This window comes from Staurois parvus, unplaced genomic scaffold, assembly GCF_062004578.1.
Source record: "Staurois parvus isolate SC_StPar_1 unplaced genomic scaffold, SC_StPar_1.0 ptg000151l, whole genome shotgun sequence".
In the NCBI taxonomy this organism is placed as follows: domain Eukaryota; kingdom Metazoa; phylum Chordata; class Amphibia; order Anura; family Ranidae; genus Staurois; species Staurois parvus.
The window spans coordinates 6,170,261-6,189,425 of record NW_028317947.1 but is presented as its reverse complement, the minus strand read 5'-3'; the positions used below and the strand labels follow the sequence as shown (position 1 = coordinate 6,189,425).

The 19,165-nt window shown below is 42.2% G+C and overlaps 1 protein-coding gene across 1 annotated transcript in view; it reads left to right on the top strand.

Annotated features, from left to right (window-relative positions):
• The window catches only part of IKZF3 (IKAROS family zinc finger 3), an 89,822-nt gene extending 74,940 nt beyond the window's left edge, over positions 1-14,882 (top strand). Inside the window, exon 9 of the mRNA XM_089674697.1 lies at positions 13,200-14,882. Coding sequence (XP_089530823.1) covers positions 13,200-13,882 — 683 coding nt within the window. The 3' untranslated portion in view covers positions 13,883-14,882. The remainder of the gene's footprint in view (positions 1-13,199) is intronic.
• Positions 14,883-19,165: the final 4,283 nt, after the last annotated feature.

The following is a 19,165-nucleotide window of genomic DNA, read 5'->3' as shown; positions in this document are numbered from 1 at the left end:
GCAATATTTCTTGCATTGTGGTATCATGTTTTCATTGATCGTGTGCATGCATGCATGCTTTCACATGAGTATGCTCCATAATAGCTTTGCCATTCTTAGCAACCAGGTGGTGAAAAACAAAAACTGTCCTTAGATGCCCTGAGCTCTGATACCTTAACCTGTTCATTAGGCTGTCCCAAGACTAAGCCCGGGTTCACACTGATGCGGTGCGGAATTTGCAGCGTTTTCAGTTCGAATCAGAATCAGAAGGGTGTGTAACAACACCCCCGAAAGCGGTCTGCAAAACGCGGTGCGATGTGCAGAATTGAATTGCATAGGTGTGAATACACATGCGATCCAATTCTAGTACAGACCAAAAAATGGGTGCGGTGCGAATAGAGCCATACAAAATGTATGGCTACAATTGTACCACATACAAATCGCATGTGATTTGCACAGGAATGCGGTGCGGTTACTGTGCGAATCACATGCGATATACCGCACCGCATCAGTGTGAACCCGGGCTTAGCCCTTACCTGAACCTTAAATCTGAACTCCAAGCTATATGTTATTGTCTGTAGACACATTATTAGCTCCTTATCTCTGTTAGGTTTGTAGTTTCTTCAGCATAAAACTCCACTTTTTTGAGCAGTTTTCACTGTATTTCTACTTCCTACCAACATCATCACTACAGTTAAGAGTGACAGCAGCATTGATGTCTTGTCCTCCCCCAAGTGAACACTTGCCATGTTTTAAAGACATGTGAAAGTATGCATGCCTATTGCACACAGCTGCAGCTTTAACACTTGACCTCCCCCTATTCATGTAAAAGCACCTTAACCACTTCCGGAGAGCCCACCCACAATGTACTCCAGACGGGCGGCCTTTGTAGACACAGCGGCGTATTGGTTTGTCGCTGCCTGTTTTCTGGTTCAGGGCACATATAGGTGAAACTCGAAAATTTAAAATATTGTGCAAAAGTTAATTTATTTCAGTAATGCAACTTAAAAGGTGAAACTAATATATGAGATAGACTCATTACATGCAAAGCAAGATAGTTCAAGCCGTTATTTGTCATAATTGTGATGGTTATGGCTTACTGCTCATGAAAACCTCAAATCCACAATCTCAGAAAATTAGAATATTACATGCAATCAATAAAATAAGGATTGTACATAGAACAATATCGGACCTCTGAAAAGTATAAGCATGCATATGTACTCAGTACTTGGTTTGGGCCCCTTTTGCAGCAATTACTGCCTCAATGCGGCGTGGCATGGAAGCTATCAGCCTGTGGCACTGCTGAGGTGTTATGGAAGACCAGGATGCTTCAATAGCGGCCTTCAGCTCTTCTGCATTGTTCGGTCTCATGTCTTTCATCTTTCTCTTGGCAATGCCCCATAGGCGAGTTTGCTGGCCAATCAAGCACAGTAATCCCACGGTCATTGAACCAGGTTCTGGTGCTTTTGGCAGTGTGGGCAGGTGCCAAGTCCTGCTGGAAAATGAAGTCAGCATCCCCATAAAGCTCATCTGTGGAAGGAAGCATGAAGTACTCCAAAATCTCCTGGTAGACAGCTGCGTTGACCCTGGACTTAATGAAGCACAGTGGACCAACACAAGCAGATGACGTGGCTCCCCAAATCAACACAGACTGTGGAAACTTCACACTAGACTTCAAGCATCTTGCAGTGTGTGCCTCTCCATTCTTCCTCCATACTCTGGGTCCTTGGTTTCCAAATGAGATGTAAAAGTTGCTCTCATAAGAAAAGAGGACTTTAGACCACTGAGCAGCAGACCAGGTCTGTTTTTCTTTAGCCCAGGTAAGACGCTTCTGAAGTTTGTTGTTCAGGAGCGGCTTGACAAGAGGAATATGACATTTGAAGCCCATGTCCAGGATCCGTCTGTGTGTGGTGGCTCTTGATGCACTGACTCCAGCTTCAGTCCACTTCTTGTGAAAGTCCCCAACACTTTTGAATGGCCTTTTCCTGACAATCCTCTCCAGGCTGCTGTCATCCCTGCTGCTTGTGCACCTTTTTCTTCCACACTTTTCCCTTCCACATAACTTTCTATTAATGTGCTTTGATACAGCACTTTGGGAACATCCAACTTCTTTTGCAATTACCTTTTGAGGCTTTCCCTCCTTATGGAGGGTGTCAATGATGGTTTTCTGCACAACTGTCAGGTCAGCAGTCTTTCCCATGATTGTGATTCCTACTGAACCAGACTGAGAGACCATTTAAAGGCTCAGGAACCCTTTGCAGGTGTTATGGCTTAATTAGCTGATTAGAGTGGGACACTTTGAGCCGCGAATATTGCACCTTTTCACAATATTCTAATTTTCTGAGATTGTGGATTTGGGGTTTTCATGAGCTGTAAGCCATAATCATCACAACTATGACAAATCACGGCTTGAACTATCTTGCTTTGCATGTAATGAGTCTATCTCATATATTAGTTTCACCTTTTAAGTTGCATTACTGAAATAAATGAACTTTTGCACGATATTCTAATTTTTTCACCTGTACATGCGCATCCACACAGTAGGAGTCTGTCAGCAAGTCCCAGCCAATGATTCATGGCCGAGAGCTACTGATCAGCTGTGTCCAATCACAGCCCAAAGCCTTATATTGTCAATCAACATAGGGCTCTGTACAGAGGAAACAATCTCTCTGTTTCTGGTGTATTGGTTTGTCGCTGCCTGTTTTCTGGTTCAGGGCACATGCATGCGCACCCACACAGTAGGAGTCTGTCAGCAAGTCCCAGCCAATGATTCATGGCCGAGAGCTACTGATTGGCTGTGTCCAGTCACAGCCCAAAGCCTTATGTTGTCAATCAACACAGGGCTCTGTACAGAGGGAACAATCTCTCTGTTTCGGGAGGAGAAACAACAAGATCTATTAGAAAAAGCAGCACACTTTACACACATTACACATTGTTAGGCACACATTTAATCCCTTGATTGCCCTAGACCCCTTCTCAGCCACTGTCATTAGTACGGTGGCAATGTATAGTACGATCACTGTATTAGTCTCACTGGTGATGTCAGTGGCAGTTAGTTTCCCTCAGCGTTAGTTAGTGTCAGATTGCCCACTGCACTATCGCAGTCCCATTATAAATAGTTACATAGTTAGTCTGGCTGAAAAAAGACAAAATCCGTCCAGTTCAACCATAGAAAAAAAAAAAGTTATAATTCTTTACCCACAGTTGATCCAGAAGAAGGCGAAAAAAACCCAGCAAAGCATGATCCAATTTGCTCCTGCTGGGAAAAACATTTCTTCCTGATCCCCCGAGAGGCAATTGAATATTCCCTGGAACAACTTTAAATCAATATTATAAGTCGTTGATAACCGTCATTAGTAGTATTAGTTTGCAGGTGCTATAACTTTCCAATATTCACCAAAGACATGTAGCAGCATACATTTTGGCCAAAATTTATGAAGACATTTGATTTAAAAATGTTTTTAATCGGATATGTATTATAGCAGAAAATTAAAAATATTTTTTTCATTCATATCGCAAAAAAAAAAACCCAGTGGTGATCAAATAGCACCAAAAGAAAGAGCTATTTGTGTGAAACAATGAAACAAAGTTTGCTTGGGTACAGCCTTGTATGACCACCCAATTACCAGTTAAAATAGCGTAGCGCTAAATAGGAAAAAATGGCCTGGTCATGAAGGAGGTAAAACCTTGAGTGGTTAAAGTCCTCATTTACTACTGTAGTTATAAGCATTGTGGAGAAGTTCATCTTTCATCAGAGGTACTGCAATTGTCGCCCTTTACTTTTTATTGCTGCAGAATCTTAGCTAATGTAAATACACAGCAAGTTTTTCCAAGTTAAAAAAATGAACTGATTGTTAAGAACGTGCTCAGATAATTCAGATGAACAAATTTTTTCCACAAATAGTTACAATCAAAACATGTCGTGAATGATAATGGTCAAAGTTGTTTTTGCTCTCAACCGAACTGTCAGGCCATCAAATGGTTGGTGTCACACCTGATCACATGTGCAGCACCATATAGCTGCAGATCAGACAGAGGCTAAGATGGCAGATGACAGGAGGGCTTAGCTCCTCTAAGCTTAGTTACGTTTTAGGGCCAGTTCACACTACATGCGTTTCAGTTGCTTTTTTTCTGCATCCAAAGTGCACAGAAAGTAGGTTGTCAGTGTCGTAGTTCACATCAGCGCTTGCATTTCCAGTGCGTTCCGGTTTCAGAAAAAAAAGTAGAACATGCTGCAGTTTTTCTGCACAGAACTGCACTGGAATGCAGTAAAATGCACTGGAACACACATGTCCCTATTTCAATTGAATGGAATGCATAAAAAACGTACTGGAACTCCTCAAAAACATGCATGCAAAAATGTATCCGGAACGCGTAAAAAATGCACCGGAACGTGTCAAAAACACGCATGCAAAACCGCATCCGGAGCCCATCTGGACTGCGTTTCTATAGTGTCAACCAGCCCTTAGGCTGAACCTGACTTTTGGAACCAGTAAATAAAGTTCAAAACAATTTGCACCAAATGCTGTCATTCTTATGAGTTCCTGGCACTAAATCCTTCCTAAAATGTGGGGTCGGGGCCTGCCCAGATGAACTTACAACCTAAAGGGGAAGTGATATTGCAGCATTGGTGCTTACTTTCTACAAGGCATCAACCACATCTTTTTATAAATCCAAGTCATGCAGCTAGATGTGGTGCACACTGGGACAAAGTGCCCCGGGGGGTAGATGTCAGTGGCAGGCAGTGGTAGATAACAAGTCAAACAAATTTCAACTAGAAATTTTTCTAATACTTAAAAGCCATATTTTTATCACATTTGTCCTTACCTATTGGCATTTGGACCTCAATCAGGCACACATAAAATAGTTATTTTAACAGATTAGCAGTATATTTCAGTTCAGAGCTGTGAATGTTGAAAATGTTTTCAGTGCTTAAAAAAAAAAAAACTGATATCACTGTTACCCTTATTTTTTAGTGTGGTATTGTATCATACAACCCGCTGGCGGCATTGTTGTTATTCTAGCAGCTTAGACTATTGCTCAGGAGATTGTTGAATTGACACTTTTTACAAAACACAAATTCCGATAAATCTGTTCTGCTGCTCTCATCACTTTCTTACCATGAGCAATCTCTCCTGAGGACCTTGGTTCACACGGTGATTCATAAAACCCTATCTGTTATGTCAAGGGGCGCTCAGGTTTCAGCTAGTGAGAAAGTGTCAGTAGCTAATATTACACGTTGAGCAAGAGATACGTTGGCACATTCAGTACATAAAGCTGAGGGATGCACAGGGTGCTATACGCGTAAAAGGCAATATACACCACTCAGCCATAACATTATCACCACTGGCAGAGTAAGTGAATAACTTAGATTATGTGTGGGATATACTAGGCAGCAAGTAAACATGTTGTCTCTGAAGTTGAAGTGTTGAAAGCAGAAAAATGGGCAATTGGGATTTGAGCGACTTTGACAAGGGCTAAATTGCACTGGCTAGATGACTGGGTCAGACACGTGCATCATTAAGCCTTCGCTACTCGTGACCCTTTCACCGGTTCTCCTTCCTTGGACCACTTTTGGTTGGTACTGACCACTCAAACTTTCGTTCTTGTGGGAGGTTCCCAGTCTGGAGTGGTCAGTGTCACGGTCGCCCAATCGCCACCCTCAACATGCGACAATCGCACAACCGCGACCAACAATAATACGTCACGCCCGCGGCGTCAGACCCCAGACCTTCTCACCGAACTCGTGACCAAAGGACCGGCCAATCTAAAACCGTGATGTGACGTGCGTAACAATGCCACACTCAGCTGCGCCCTGCACAACGATTGTCCAGCTAATGGAACGCAATCGACGCACCGGCAGCCTGAATGCGTTTGTTACTGGGTCGGGTTAATTACGCAACTAACCCTTCACTGCCACCACCCCTTTTTGTACAGAGAAAGGGGAAACTCTCTTTATCAAATATACACTGTAATGGTTGAAGAGTCGCCTGTCCAATACGGTCACTGCAGGCCGATTGGGCAGAGGATTAAACAAACACAGTAGCGTCTCTTCAAAAGGCAGGAATTCGTGAATTGCAAGTAAGCACTTAGAAACAGTTTAACACTTTCAGAAAGAAAGATTTATTACTAAAAGAGTCAAACAGGTGCAATAAAATATTTACAAAGAAATGTAACTAGATATACTGTATATATATATATATATATATATATATATATATATATATATATATAAAAAACAACATATCACAGCCAAGAGATAACAGGAAGAAGTTAAAAGGTTAAGTTACTTGCCATGTTAAGCCTTAAGGTAAGCAGATCCAAGTTGCAGAGCGAAGGGTCTTTGATCTCCTGCTGTTACGATGTTAAAATTAGGAGAGCTCTTTAGCGTCACTTTTTAGGCTTGCCAGCCTGTCTTTTAAAGTCCCCCTGCAGAGGGGGGGTGGCTCTGAATACTGGCCAATACCCTGTTTTGGGCGGGCGGAGGGGCTCTGCATTAAAACTGACAGCTTCATAATCCATGATATGAAACATAGGTGACAGCTGACCTGAGGAATGTTCATTTAACTTCTGTCACCTGGCTGGTAGGGTTTATGAGGTTCCAACTTTTTTCAAGTCCAGGGGAAAAAACTATCTTATCTTGATTAGGAGGTGTGATATTTTACACAGGCCTTGGGACAGAGTGTCTGCTGGCTCTATGGGGGGGCTTTGTAGCGCTAGGCCCCCTGCTGCTCCAGCCTGCCAGCAACTTTTAACACTTACACATCTGTCCCTGTGCCTCTCAGGAAGGGAGGGGGTAGGGAATAAAGGATTGAGGAATACTTCTAATAAAAAAAAGGGGAACTCCGCGTCCAACTCTGATGAGCAAGCTTGCTACAGTCAGTACCAACCAAAAGTGGTCCAAGGAAGGAGAACCGGCGAAAGGGTCACGAGCAGCAATGGCTTAATGATGCACGTGGAGAGCAAAGGCTAGCCTGTGTAGTCTGATCCATTATAAGAGCTACTGTAGCTCAAATTGCTGAAACAGTTAATAATGGTGTCAGAATACACAGTGCTTCACAGTTTGTTGTGTATGGGGCTGTGTAGCCGCAGACCGGTCAGGGTGCCCATGCTGACATGTCCACAGCCAAAATCACCTACATTGGGCACATGAGCATTAGAACTGGACAACGGAGCAATGGAAAAAGGTAGCCTGGTCCGATGAATCATGTTTTCTTATATGGCATGTGGATTGCTGGGTGCGTATGCATCACTAACCTGGAGAAGAGATGGCATCAGGATGTACTATGGGAAGAAGGCAAGCCATATGTGTTAGATACCACAGTATACTTTGTGGAGTTTATGCCTTCGATGGGTCAAAGTTGTTATGGCTGCAAAAGTGGGACCTACTCAATATTAGTTGGTTGGTCATAATGTTATGACTGATTTGTGTATACTTCTAGTAAGTCCCTTTAATCTTCATTGGGGTACCTACTCCCTTCTTTTTCTCAGTTAATCATTGTCATCCTGGAAAAAGAGCAGGGCAGTGAAATGTTGGTGGCTGTCAAATCATCCTCTTTTCTGCTTGAAGAAGCAGTGTTTGGAAAATGCAGTGTGTTCCAAACATTACATTTGACAATGGCAAGAGAGAAGATGGCATTGTGCAGTATACACTATATTGCCAAAAGTATTGGGATGCCCGCCTTTACACGTACATGAACTATAATGGCATCCCAGTCTTAGTCTGTAGGGTTCAATATTGAGTTGGCCCCGCTCTTTGCAGCTATAACAGCTTCAACTCTTCTGGGAAGGCTGTCCACAGAGTTAGGAGTGTGTCTATGGGAATGTTTGACCATTCTTCCAGAAGTGCATTTGTGAGGTCAGGCACTGATGTCGGACGAGAAGGTCTGGCTCAGTCTCTGCTCTAATTCATCCCAAAGGTGTTCTATCAGGTTGAGGTCAGGACTCTGTGTAGATCTATCAAGTTTCTCCACCCTAAACTTGCTCATCCATGTCTTTATGTACCTTGCTTTGTGCACTGGTACGCAGTCAAGTTAGAACAGGAAGGAGCCATCCCCAAACTGTTCCCACAAAGTTGGGAGCATGAAATTATCCAAAATGTCTTGGTATGCTGACGCCTTAAGAGTTCCCTTCACTGGAACTAAGGGGCCAAGCCCAACTCCTGCTAAACAACCCCACACCATAATCCCCCCTCCACCAAACTTTACACTTGGCACAATGTAGTCAGGCAAGTACCGTTCTACTGGCAACCGCCAAACCCAGACACGTCCATCAGATTACCAGATAGAGAAGTGTGTTTTGTCACTACAGAGAACACATCTCCACTGCTCTAGAGTCCAGTGGCGGTGTGCTTTACACCACTGCATCCGATGCTTTGCATTGCACTTGGTGATGTAAGGCTTGGATGCAGCTGCTCGGCCATGGAAACCCATTCCATGAAGCTCTCTACACACTGTTATTGTGCTAATCCGAAGGCCACACAAAGTTTGGAGGTCTTTAGCTATTGACTCTGCAGACAGTTGGCGACTTCTGCTCACTGTGCGCTTCAGCATGTGCTGACCCCACTCTGTCATTTTACGTGGCCCACCACTTTGTGGCTGAGTTGCTGTTGTTCCCAGTTGCTTCCACTTTGTTATAATACCACTAACAGGTGACCTTGGAATATTTAGTAGCAAGGAAATTTCACAGATGGACTTATCGCACAGATGGCAACCTATCACGGTACCACGCTTGAATTCACTGAGCTCCTGAGAGCGATCCATTCTTTCACAGATGTTTGTAGAAGCAGTCTGCATGTCTAGTACTTAAGTTTATACACCTGTGACCATGGAGGTGTTTGGAACACCTGAATCCAATGATTTGGAGGGCTAGCCCAATACGTTTGGCAGTGTAGTGTATGTGCTTCACCCTGTGAGTGGAAACAAATCTTTGTCAGCTACTCAGACACCCCACCACTTAATACATTTCATGGTGGTGGGATACTTCTGCAAGATGAGATGAGATATTTAGTGGCTGGAGGCTGAATCATTTATTAACTGCTGTCCTTCATCCTATAAGGAATGAATGTTTATCATCTTAGTCCTCATTTATATGGAGGAGTTGCAGTTATCTGTAAAAGCCCCACACAGTATAGGTCATACATAAAGTGTTGTTTCCTCACTCCTGTGCAGAGGAACAATCTATACACTTTCTTTCAGTATGTGAAGTGGGGGGGGTCCAGGTTTCTGCACAAGGGTCTTAACTCAATCTGCAGGCCTAACTCATCTGCCTATATAAATTTCAGGCAGCATTGCATTTGTGTAATTAGGTTTGTATCTATAGTGTGCTATTTATTTGAATAAAGTGTTGTAGGATACTTCACTTTCCCAAAATGCGAACCAAAACTTTGCCACGCCTACTTTTGGCTATACTCCCAAGCGCCATATTTTCTGGAAGGTGGACATGGATGAGAGAGAAGGAAAACAACCAGATATAGGGAGCACAAGTATGGGTGGTCATACTGTAAAGCAGGGCTTGACAAATACCAGGCACCAGGTCAAAATGGCGACTAGAAATTGCATCCTGGTGCCTGGGTCTAGAATGTCATACGAATCTGTGACTTTAAAACGCATCCAGAATCACATATGTGAACCAGGGTTTGGACCATTCACACCTGGGAATTTTGGGATTGCGGCAGAATCGCTGTAATCGCAAAGAGCAGGTTCAGCTGCCATTATTTTCAATGGCGCCTAAAACTTGGTGGAGTTGCTTTGCCCCAGGTGCTGACAACCCACGCTGAAGAAATAAACTGGCTCCTATCTTTTTTGGTTGGCTCCTAGATTCAAAGAAAATTTGTCAAGCCCTGCTGTAAAGAATTATGAAAGCAGAGTGGACGTAGATAGAAAGTGAGGGATATTATCATAAAGTGTAGGAGATCAGGTATGGATGGGAATAGGGAGAATGATGAGAAAAGAATGAGCATGGATGGAAAGTGAGCAAAATGATCATAGAGGGGAGGTGAGTGGGTATGGGTAGAATAGGGGGAGAACAACTATAAAGGGGAAGAGAACTGGTGTGGGTGGAAATCTCTCAACATTTGTTCACATGACATCTCAGAGGCAGAGGCGTTGCTGAATAGCTTTTCACTACCAGACACTGTGTTTGCATTACTGAATGATGTAGCTACTGGATATAAAGTCCAGCATGTGTGATTGATTTTCGGTCCCGCTGTGATCAGTATCTGAATGATGTATCTACAGTATGTAGAAAAGTATTTCCTCTTGGTTCCACCACAGCATATGGTATTAGTACTACTTCCCAGGCCAGTCCTACCCTAAGAGCAGGCACGAACTGTGCTGACATTGACTGATCACATTGGGAAGGAGAGCAGGCACTTGTATAAAAGGAGGAGAATACAGAAGGTAGGTGTGTGGGCACAGCAAGGCTACATGTACACTGGAACTGCCGTAGACGTTAATTCTAACGGCAGCAAAAAAAACACTTAACGCAGCAAACATGCATGTAAACGCGGTACCTTCTTTAGCCACATTTAGCACTTGGATGTTTATTCATTTAATTGGCCAGAGCGCTTGGCATTGAAATGCATAAATTCCCAAGTCCATAAATTCACACTTTTTTGTCACGTTTGGCGTTTTTTAGCCAAATGTTCCTTTCCTGGACGCTATTCTTCTGCATTCAGGAGAGGGATGTAAACTCTGCTGCTGTTAAACTCTGATTAAAGTTTATGTGTGCTTTTATTGAGTTGAGTTCAGGGGCTTTGGCAAAAAACGCCAAAAGCTCCTAAACTCACGTTTAGGTACAGCAATGTACATGAGGCCTTATTATGGGTAAATAGCAGTGCATTGATCAGTGCACAGTGGAAAGAGCGATAATATGAAGCAACACAGATAAATATTAGGAAATTATGCAAGCTTGAATAAATATATTTTTTACGTTAGTGCAGATGGGGACAGCGTAGGTTAGCACTGGAGACATCTCGGGGAGAAATATAGTGATTTGGGGATGTTTTCTTACATGCTTGATCAATGCTCCTTCTGAGAGATGTCACTGGTGGACATTACATTTTTGCAGGTCACAAAATGTGCATTTACTATTTTTGGTTTTGGGAGCCTGTAAAGCATTTCTCCAGTGATCAGCAGATCACTGGTGCCGTGCAGGACTGCTGCAGACCTGTCAGTGTATCTGTACATCATACGGGCAAGCCAATACACTCGGAAGAATTAATGAACCACAGCGCTCTACAGAACTAGAAGCCGACAGCAACAAAAGAAATTGTCAATACTGTGAATGAGTGTTGCACCGGGAATGGCCACGTTTTTTAAAAACTGACGAGAGAAGATCCCCCGCTACCAGTCACAATGAGGGAATTGGGGGGGGGGAGCGGGGACTGGCCCTTTCCTATCCTTTTACACTCTGAATATGGATGTAACATGTTACAAAAGGTGAACTTATCCTTTAAATCTGGACACTATCAAGTCATCTGTTTTATATGTGCAGATAATCTCTGAACAAATGGACAGTTCTTTATATTATACGGGTGGAATGGTTGGAACCTGTGCCAAGTGTTTATTGCCATAGCTGTTGTCCTGTTCTGTGACACCTGTTTATCTCATTCTGTCATTTCTTCTTCTGGTGTCATAGGGACAGAATATCACCCAAGCAGAGACTCAGCAGTAAAAAAATCTAACAGAGGTTGTAACCCTTTTCCGATTCTTGGTTTGGGGTACCATATTGGTGCCATGGCACCATTTTGCATTCTTGACTTTTAAACATATATGATGAATGCAGTGCGCCTTTAATTTTTTATGTAGCCTTCAAAAGTTGATAGTACCCTAACTGGCTATGCATACGATCATATTATTTTAACACGGTAATACACTTACATGTGTCCAAAGCTGAGCATGTCATTCCAAATGATATGTGACTGGCGCACATTAGAACCAGTCCCCTGTGAATGTAACAAGGTTAGACAGGCTGCTTTGCAATTTTTTTCAAGGGCATAAAAGTAGACATAGACAAGAAACTTTCAAGAGAGCCTAAAAATAGATGTGAGAGTTTTAACGGATTGCGGTGGGCAAAGAACACAAGTTTTATGTACGCTATGTTACGTTGACAGTATAATGGCACCAGTGAACTGACTTTTCTACATGGCATATGCCGTATTTTGCTACAGTTCTGAATTACTGAAAGCTTCCACTGTGTGTCTCAGTTCTCTCCATAGGTTGCATTTTTCCCATATTATGATGTAATCATTTTATAATAACATCATTAAATAACAAAGGATAATAATGAATACAGTATACCCAATGGCTGGTGTGGAACGCTAGATAAAGTGACACTAACGCCAGTCATAAAGAGCCAAAAATACTGTAAATGCCTAAGGAAACACTTACTTTGGGTTCACATCTGTGTGATGCCCAATACATGGAGTTGCAGTACGACAGGCCATTCATTTGAAAGGGTTGCCTACTGCATCTAAATCGCATCAGAGAAGTTATTCTTTTTTTTTTTATTAATTTGCACTACACCAAAATACATAGTACTTACAATGCATTTTGGCATGTGATTTTCAACACACTTTGGCAAGGTATGATGGGGGCCATTAAGAATAATGGCACCGCAGCACTCCTGCAAAAAGGATATGCATTTTTGTACGCTGCAGTAACGCACCCAAATTTACTTGCGTTCATGCATTGCACCTGTGTGAATGAAGCCTTAAGCAAGGAATGGAGGTTTTATAGGTGCATCTAGAAGACCATAATGGATGCTTCTCGTGTCAGAAGCTTTTGTTTTTGTCACCAGGGATTTACCGCTTGTTGGGAAATTGACCTTCCCAATGCATCTGTCCTTTCAATGGAAAGAGAGAAGGAAGAAGTTACTTACACATGAACCAGTTCTCATCAGGTGATAAGTTGAGACTCCTGATCTGGATGCTTATTCTGGGTCAATAACTAAGAATGTGTTGGTGCCAGACAGGAAAGAAAAGCCAGGCAGCTAGCATTTTCAGAATGAAATCAGCAATGGCAGCTCACATGTAAGTCTGATTGCAGATTTCTCTCAAGTCTTTTTGTACATTGCTTTGATTTGAGGTATGTAGATGCAGGATGGCTTGGTGGTTGCTGGGTGGATGATTGTGAATACCAAAGCAGTAATGTTTCTTTTTGAACTTTAACTTTTGATTGTATTAACTCTTTCTTGCTGTTGTGTGTTCCTTTCCTCAGGAGAAAAGAGGCAGTGTTTTGAGATGCCGTACAACAATTTCCTGTATGACAAGGATCATGACATGATACCTCCACGAATGTTGGAACATAATACAGGGAGCCCTATAGCCTACCTGAGTCCAGGAGTTTTACGTCCACTGGTCCATACTCCGCCTACACCTACTGCTGAAATGGTGCCTGTTATTAGCAGCCTCTACCCGCTACCACTCACTCGTATTGATATGTCTAATGGACACTTACCGTCCCAGCCAGTCAAGGAAAAGAAGCCAGCTCTAGAGAGGAGTCTGTCCCCAGGTGCTAATGCTCATGACTCGACTGACACAGATAGTAGCCATGAAGAAAGGGCACCTTATCCTTCTGCATTACATGCTATCCCAGTGCGGACAAACAGTGTTCTTCAGCCCCCCAAGGAGCACTCTAGGGGCTTTGAAATCTTGAAACACTCTGGTCTGTCACAGCGTGAGCTTCTGCAGTTTCTAAGCAAGGATGGGTGCCCCTTGGGGATGTACCGATGTGACCACTGTCATGTTCTATTTCTGGATTATGTCATGTTCACCATCCATATGGGGTGCCATGGTTTTCGAGACCCCTTTGAGTGCAACATTTGTGGTCATCGTAGCCAGGATCGCTATGAGTTCTCATCTCACATCGCACGTGGCGAACATCGCCTTGGAATGAATTAGCATCTCTGTTGACATCTGTGTGTCCAAGACAACATTAACCAGAACACTGGTTCCTGGACATTAGAGCTATAAATATATATTTGGAAATGTGGGACAATTTTTAACTGCAAAAGAAATGTCATATTTTTAATAATTATTGTACCTTCAAACTTTACAGATCTCCTGATGGGTGGATGGATATATATAAAGGGCAGCTCCAGGAAAGGCAGCCAGATACCTTTTAGAAACATATGTAGAAACTGGTTTAGGTGACTAAAGATTTGTAAATTAATGTACATACTTTTGTGATCTGCATACTGTACTGTGTTAGAACCAGACTGCTGTATAGACATCTCAGGTAAAGACACCAGATGACCTGAAGAACAGTTTATTGGCTGAAAACTTTTTTATATATAGGCTGAAAGTGAACCTTAACATGGGATGAGAGAAAGGATTTTGGTGGTGCTGGAGCTTTGTTCAGTATTGACGTCCAGAACTAATATAGAAATGAAGGAGCAAAAAGCTAATTTTAGTGTTAACTGCATTGAGATTCTATTGTTCAGTCAGGCTTGAACAATCTTTCTTGTTATTTAAGCTTACTGTTGACCTTTTAAACCTTTTTTTTTTTTTACCTCAACGTCCCAAATTTTAGAAACATTGACATTTTGCTGAACCATTACCTATACAGCGATACCAAATGTAAAATGTACAAATCGTTCAGGGCATGATGAAATAGGTCAAACTAGCTGACAGCCTTCGCTTAGCAATACTGTGAAGCAGGCCATCTTTTCAAAATTAAAAGGAATTTATATATCATTGCTTTATCACAAGTGAAAAAACAAACATGGGATTTAGTCCTCCATTGTACCTAATAATGGGGATTGAAATCACAGGTATTTTCTTAAAAGAAAACCCTATATTTATTTTGCATATAACAATGTGAAGCTTATTAGCTCTCACCAGTGCAAGATGTAGCATTGGAAATTCTCTGTACTGCAACGTGGACACTTTATTTATATTTCTTTACGGAACATACAGTGAAGGAAATAAGTATGTGATCCCCTGCTGATTTTGAATGTTTGCCCACTCACAAAGAAATGATCTGTCTAAAAATCGAATGGTAGGTGACACAGAGACAGAATAGCAACAAAAAATTCAAAAGAAATGCATGTCTAACAAATGATGCACTGATTTGCATGTTCATGAGGGAAATAAGTATTTGATCCCCTATCATTCAGCAGGATTTCTGGCTACCAGGTGTCTTTCATACAGATAACAAGCTGAGATTAGAAGCAGTCTCTTAAAAGGGAGTGCTGCTAATCTCATTTTGTTTCCTGTATAAAAGACACCTGTCCACAGAAGAAAGCAAACAATCAGATTCCAAAGTCTCCATCATGGCAAAGACCAAAGAGCTGTCCAAGGATGTCAGGGACAAGATTGTAGACCTACACAAGGCTGGACTGAGCTACAAAACTATCGCCAAGCAGCTTGGTGAGAAGGTGACAACTGTTGGTGCAATCATTCGCAAATGGAAGCAACACAAAACAACTGCCAGTCTCCATAGGTCTGGTCCACCATGCAAGATCTCACCTCGTGGAGTGTCAATGATCTTGAGAACAGTGAGGAATCATCCCAGAACTACATGTGAGGATCTTGTCAATGATCTACAGGCAGCTGGGACCAGAGTCACCAAGAAAACAATTGGTAACACACTACGCCGACAAGGATTGAGATCCTGCAGTGCCTGCAAGGTCCCTCTGCTCAAGAAAGCACATGTCCAGGCCTGTCTGAAGTTTGCCACTGAACATCTGAAAGATGCAGAGGAGGACTGGTTGAAAGTGTTGTGGTCAGATGAAACAAAAATCGAGCTCTTTGGCATCAGCTTAACTCGCCATGTTTGGAGGAGGAGGAATGCTGCCTATGACCCCAAGAACACCATCCCAACTATCAAACGTGGTAGAAACAATTCGCTTTGATGGTGTTTTTCTGCTAAGGAAAGGGACAGGACAACTGCACCGCATCAAAGGGACGATGAGCAATGTACCGTCAAATCTTGGGTGAGAACCTTCTTCCCTCAGCCAGGGCATTAAAAATGAGTCGTGGATGGGTGTTTCAGCGTGACAATGACCCAAAACACATGGCCAAGGCAACAAAGGAGTGGCTCAAGAAGAAGCACATTAATGTTTTGGAGTGGCCTAGTAAGTCTCCAGACCTTAATCCGATTGAAAATCTGTGGAGTGAGCTGAAAGCTCGAGTTGCCAAACGTCAGCCACCATACCTTAATAACTTGGAGAGGATCTGCCAAGAGGAGTGGGCCAAAATCCCTCCTGAGATGTGTGCAGACCTGGTGGCCATCTACAGGAAATGTTTGACCACTGTGATTGCCAACAAGGGATTTGCCAACAAGTACTAAGTAATGTTTTGTGAAGGGGATCAAATACTTACTTCCCTCATGAACATGCAAATCAGTGCATAATTTGTTAGACATGCATTTCTTTTGAATTTTTTGTTGCTATTCTGTCTCTCAGTGTTACAATACACCGAACATTCGATCTTTAGACTGATCATTTCTTTGTGAGTGGGCAAACATTCAAAATCAGCAGGGGATCACTTATTTCCTTCACTGTAGATGCAATGTGTTATTGGTTTGATAGCAGGCACCCTTAGGTGCAGCTTTTAAAAAAAATCAGATTTTTCTTGTAGGCCCCAAACCTGACCACACTATGTGCAGATTGTAAGCTCTTATGAGCAGAGCCCTTCATGTATTTTATTGGATTGTAACTGTACTGTCTTCTTTCATTGGGAGACTGTAGATTGTAAAGCACTGTGCAAACTGTTGGCGCTATATAAATCCTGTGTAATAGTAAATAAGAGACAAATTAAAGTGGAACTCCAGGATTTAGAAACATCTATTGGTTTTGATTTTGACCTGGATATGAGAGGGTGTGAGTCCCATAGATAAGTGTCCTTCCCATCTCCCTTTGGCTATTCACGGAACACCACAAAAGTAAAAGTATTGATTTTATGGTACCGTATTAAATGGCTAGATCACTTCACAACTCAGAAGAGGTAATATTTTTTTATACATCGTGCATAGAGATTTTTCTAAATCCTGGAATTCCACTTTATGAGCTGGAACCCCACTCATATTCCCTTCCCTCACATGCAACTCTCTATATTTTGCACTGGCAAGCAAAGAGATGCACGTACTGTACTGTTATCCCAGAGTACTGACATGGCTAAAGATTTTAGAGGTCCAGGTGCAAGTTTTGGCCAGATCCCTTTTCCTCTGTGGGCATTTTAATATGCCCCTTCCCCAGTGGTCCCCTTTTTCTATTTGCCTGATGCATACTCTTCTCTTTACAGATTGACAGATCATATAAGCAAGCACAAGGAACACATAGAACGGCCTTAATGTTTTGGTTACAAAGTAGGTTTCACTTCAGCCATGGGGGATCATTTGCCTGATTCTCTCCTGTGCTCTAATATCTGTAAGTACATTCACCATAAGGCAGAATAGTCATTTGCAAAGGTGGGGGAATGAAGGAACTGGCCCAGAATGAATGAAGTAGAAGCCCAACTGCAGCCGTGACTGCAATCACATGACAATGTTTCACAGATGTGTAATTTGAATAAAAGTCATAGTTGCTTGCATTGAGCACAGATTTGGGGGCCTGTGGGTTGTGCAGGAGGGAATTTAAAGGATATGTTCATCTTTCAAGACATTTTACACCCGCCCACCCGGCCACGTCATTCTCTGTGAATGGGAAAATACAAGTCACAACAACCTTTGCGCCTGTCGGCTTGTAGTTCACAATGAACTACCATGATGCTGTTGTGCGCTGTGGTAGTTCATTGATTCTTCCTGTCAGTGTAAAATTTCCTGCCCGTACAAGGTACAAGCAGACAGATTACACTGACAGCCTGCAGGGGACCTGCATGGCACCATCAATCTGCTGATCGCTGTAGTTAAAGACATATATATATTTTTTTTTTTCAGCAAAAAAAATTGCAGTTATTATTTTTTGCTAAAAGTTGACCTTATCGTTTAGGCGCATTCATTGCATCACAATATAAAAGTGGTGCATTGTAGAACAACCTGAATTTGGAGCACGAGTCGCTGTCAGAATAAAAAAGTGTTGCATGTTCTTCATGAATTTGGCACAATACATTAAACTTCAAGAAAACTGGTGCAACAGCTACTGAATTCACCCCAATATGTACAAAACTACTTGTCAGTTGAACTGAAGTATACCTATATTTTGGCTAAAGCAGCCAAAGCAAACATGAGACTGTATAGCTGGCGCCACAAGGTGTGCATTTCTACTGTTTCCTAGCATTAGTACTGGCTTAAAGGCTAAGTTCTCCTTTAAAAAAAATGAATAAAATAAATAAATAATAAAAAGTGCATTTATTACCTTTTTTATTAGGAGCCTGTAAAGCATTGCACCTATGATCAGCAGATTGTGGGTGCAGTGTCAGGCTCCTGCAGACTGTCAGTGTAGCTGTCTGGCCATACCTCAGACGGGCAGGCAGTTACTGAAGTGTAAGAAGAATCAATGAACTATTAGAGCGCTCACCAGCACCATCACAGTGCTTTGGGAACTACAAGCTGTCAGCCACAATGGTAATTGTACTTCATTCATTCACAGAACTCTGTGAATGAATGACATGGCAGTCTTTTTAATTTGAGACAGTGGGGAAATGTCCCCTACCCGCTGTCACAATGGGGGGCTCAGGGGAGTGCAGGGGCTGCTGATTTATTTACATGTTGCACCCTGAATATGGGTGTAACATGTAGCATGTTTTGAATGGTGAACTTAACCTTTAAATTAAAGGGTAAGTTCATTTTTGTGGGGAAAGAAAAAATAAAATATATATATAAACATATATATATACACAGTACTGTTGAAAAGTTGTAGACAAATATAAAATAGTTTTTTTTTATCGATTACCAAAATGAAAAGTAAATGAACAGAAGAGAAATCCAAATCAATATTTGGTGTGACCCCCCCTTTGGCTTCAAACCAGCATCAGTTCTTCTAGGTACACTTACTCACTGTGTCTGCAGGCAACAGTGAAGCATGGTGGAGGTTCCTTGCAAGTTTGGGGCTGCATTTCTGCAAATGGAGTTGGAGATTTGGTCAGGATCAATGGTGTCCTCAATGCTGATAAATACAGACAGATACTTATCCATCATGTCATACCATCAGGGAGGTGTGTGATAGACCCTGAATTGATTCTGCAGCAGGACAATGACCCCAAACATACAGCCAATGTTATTAGCAAAAATCTTCAGTGTAA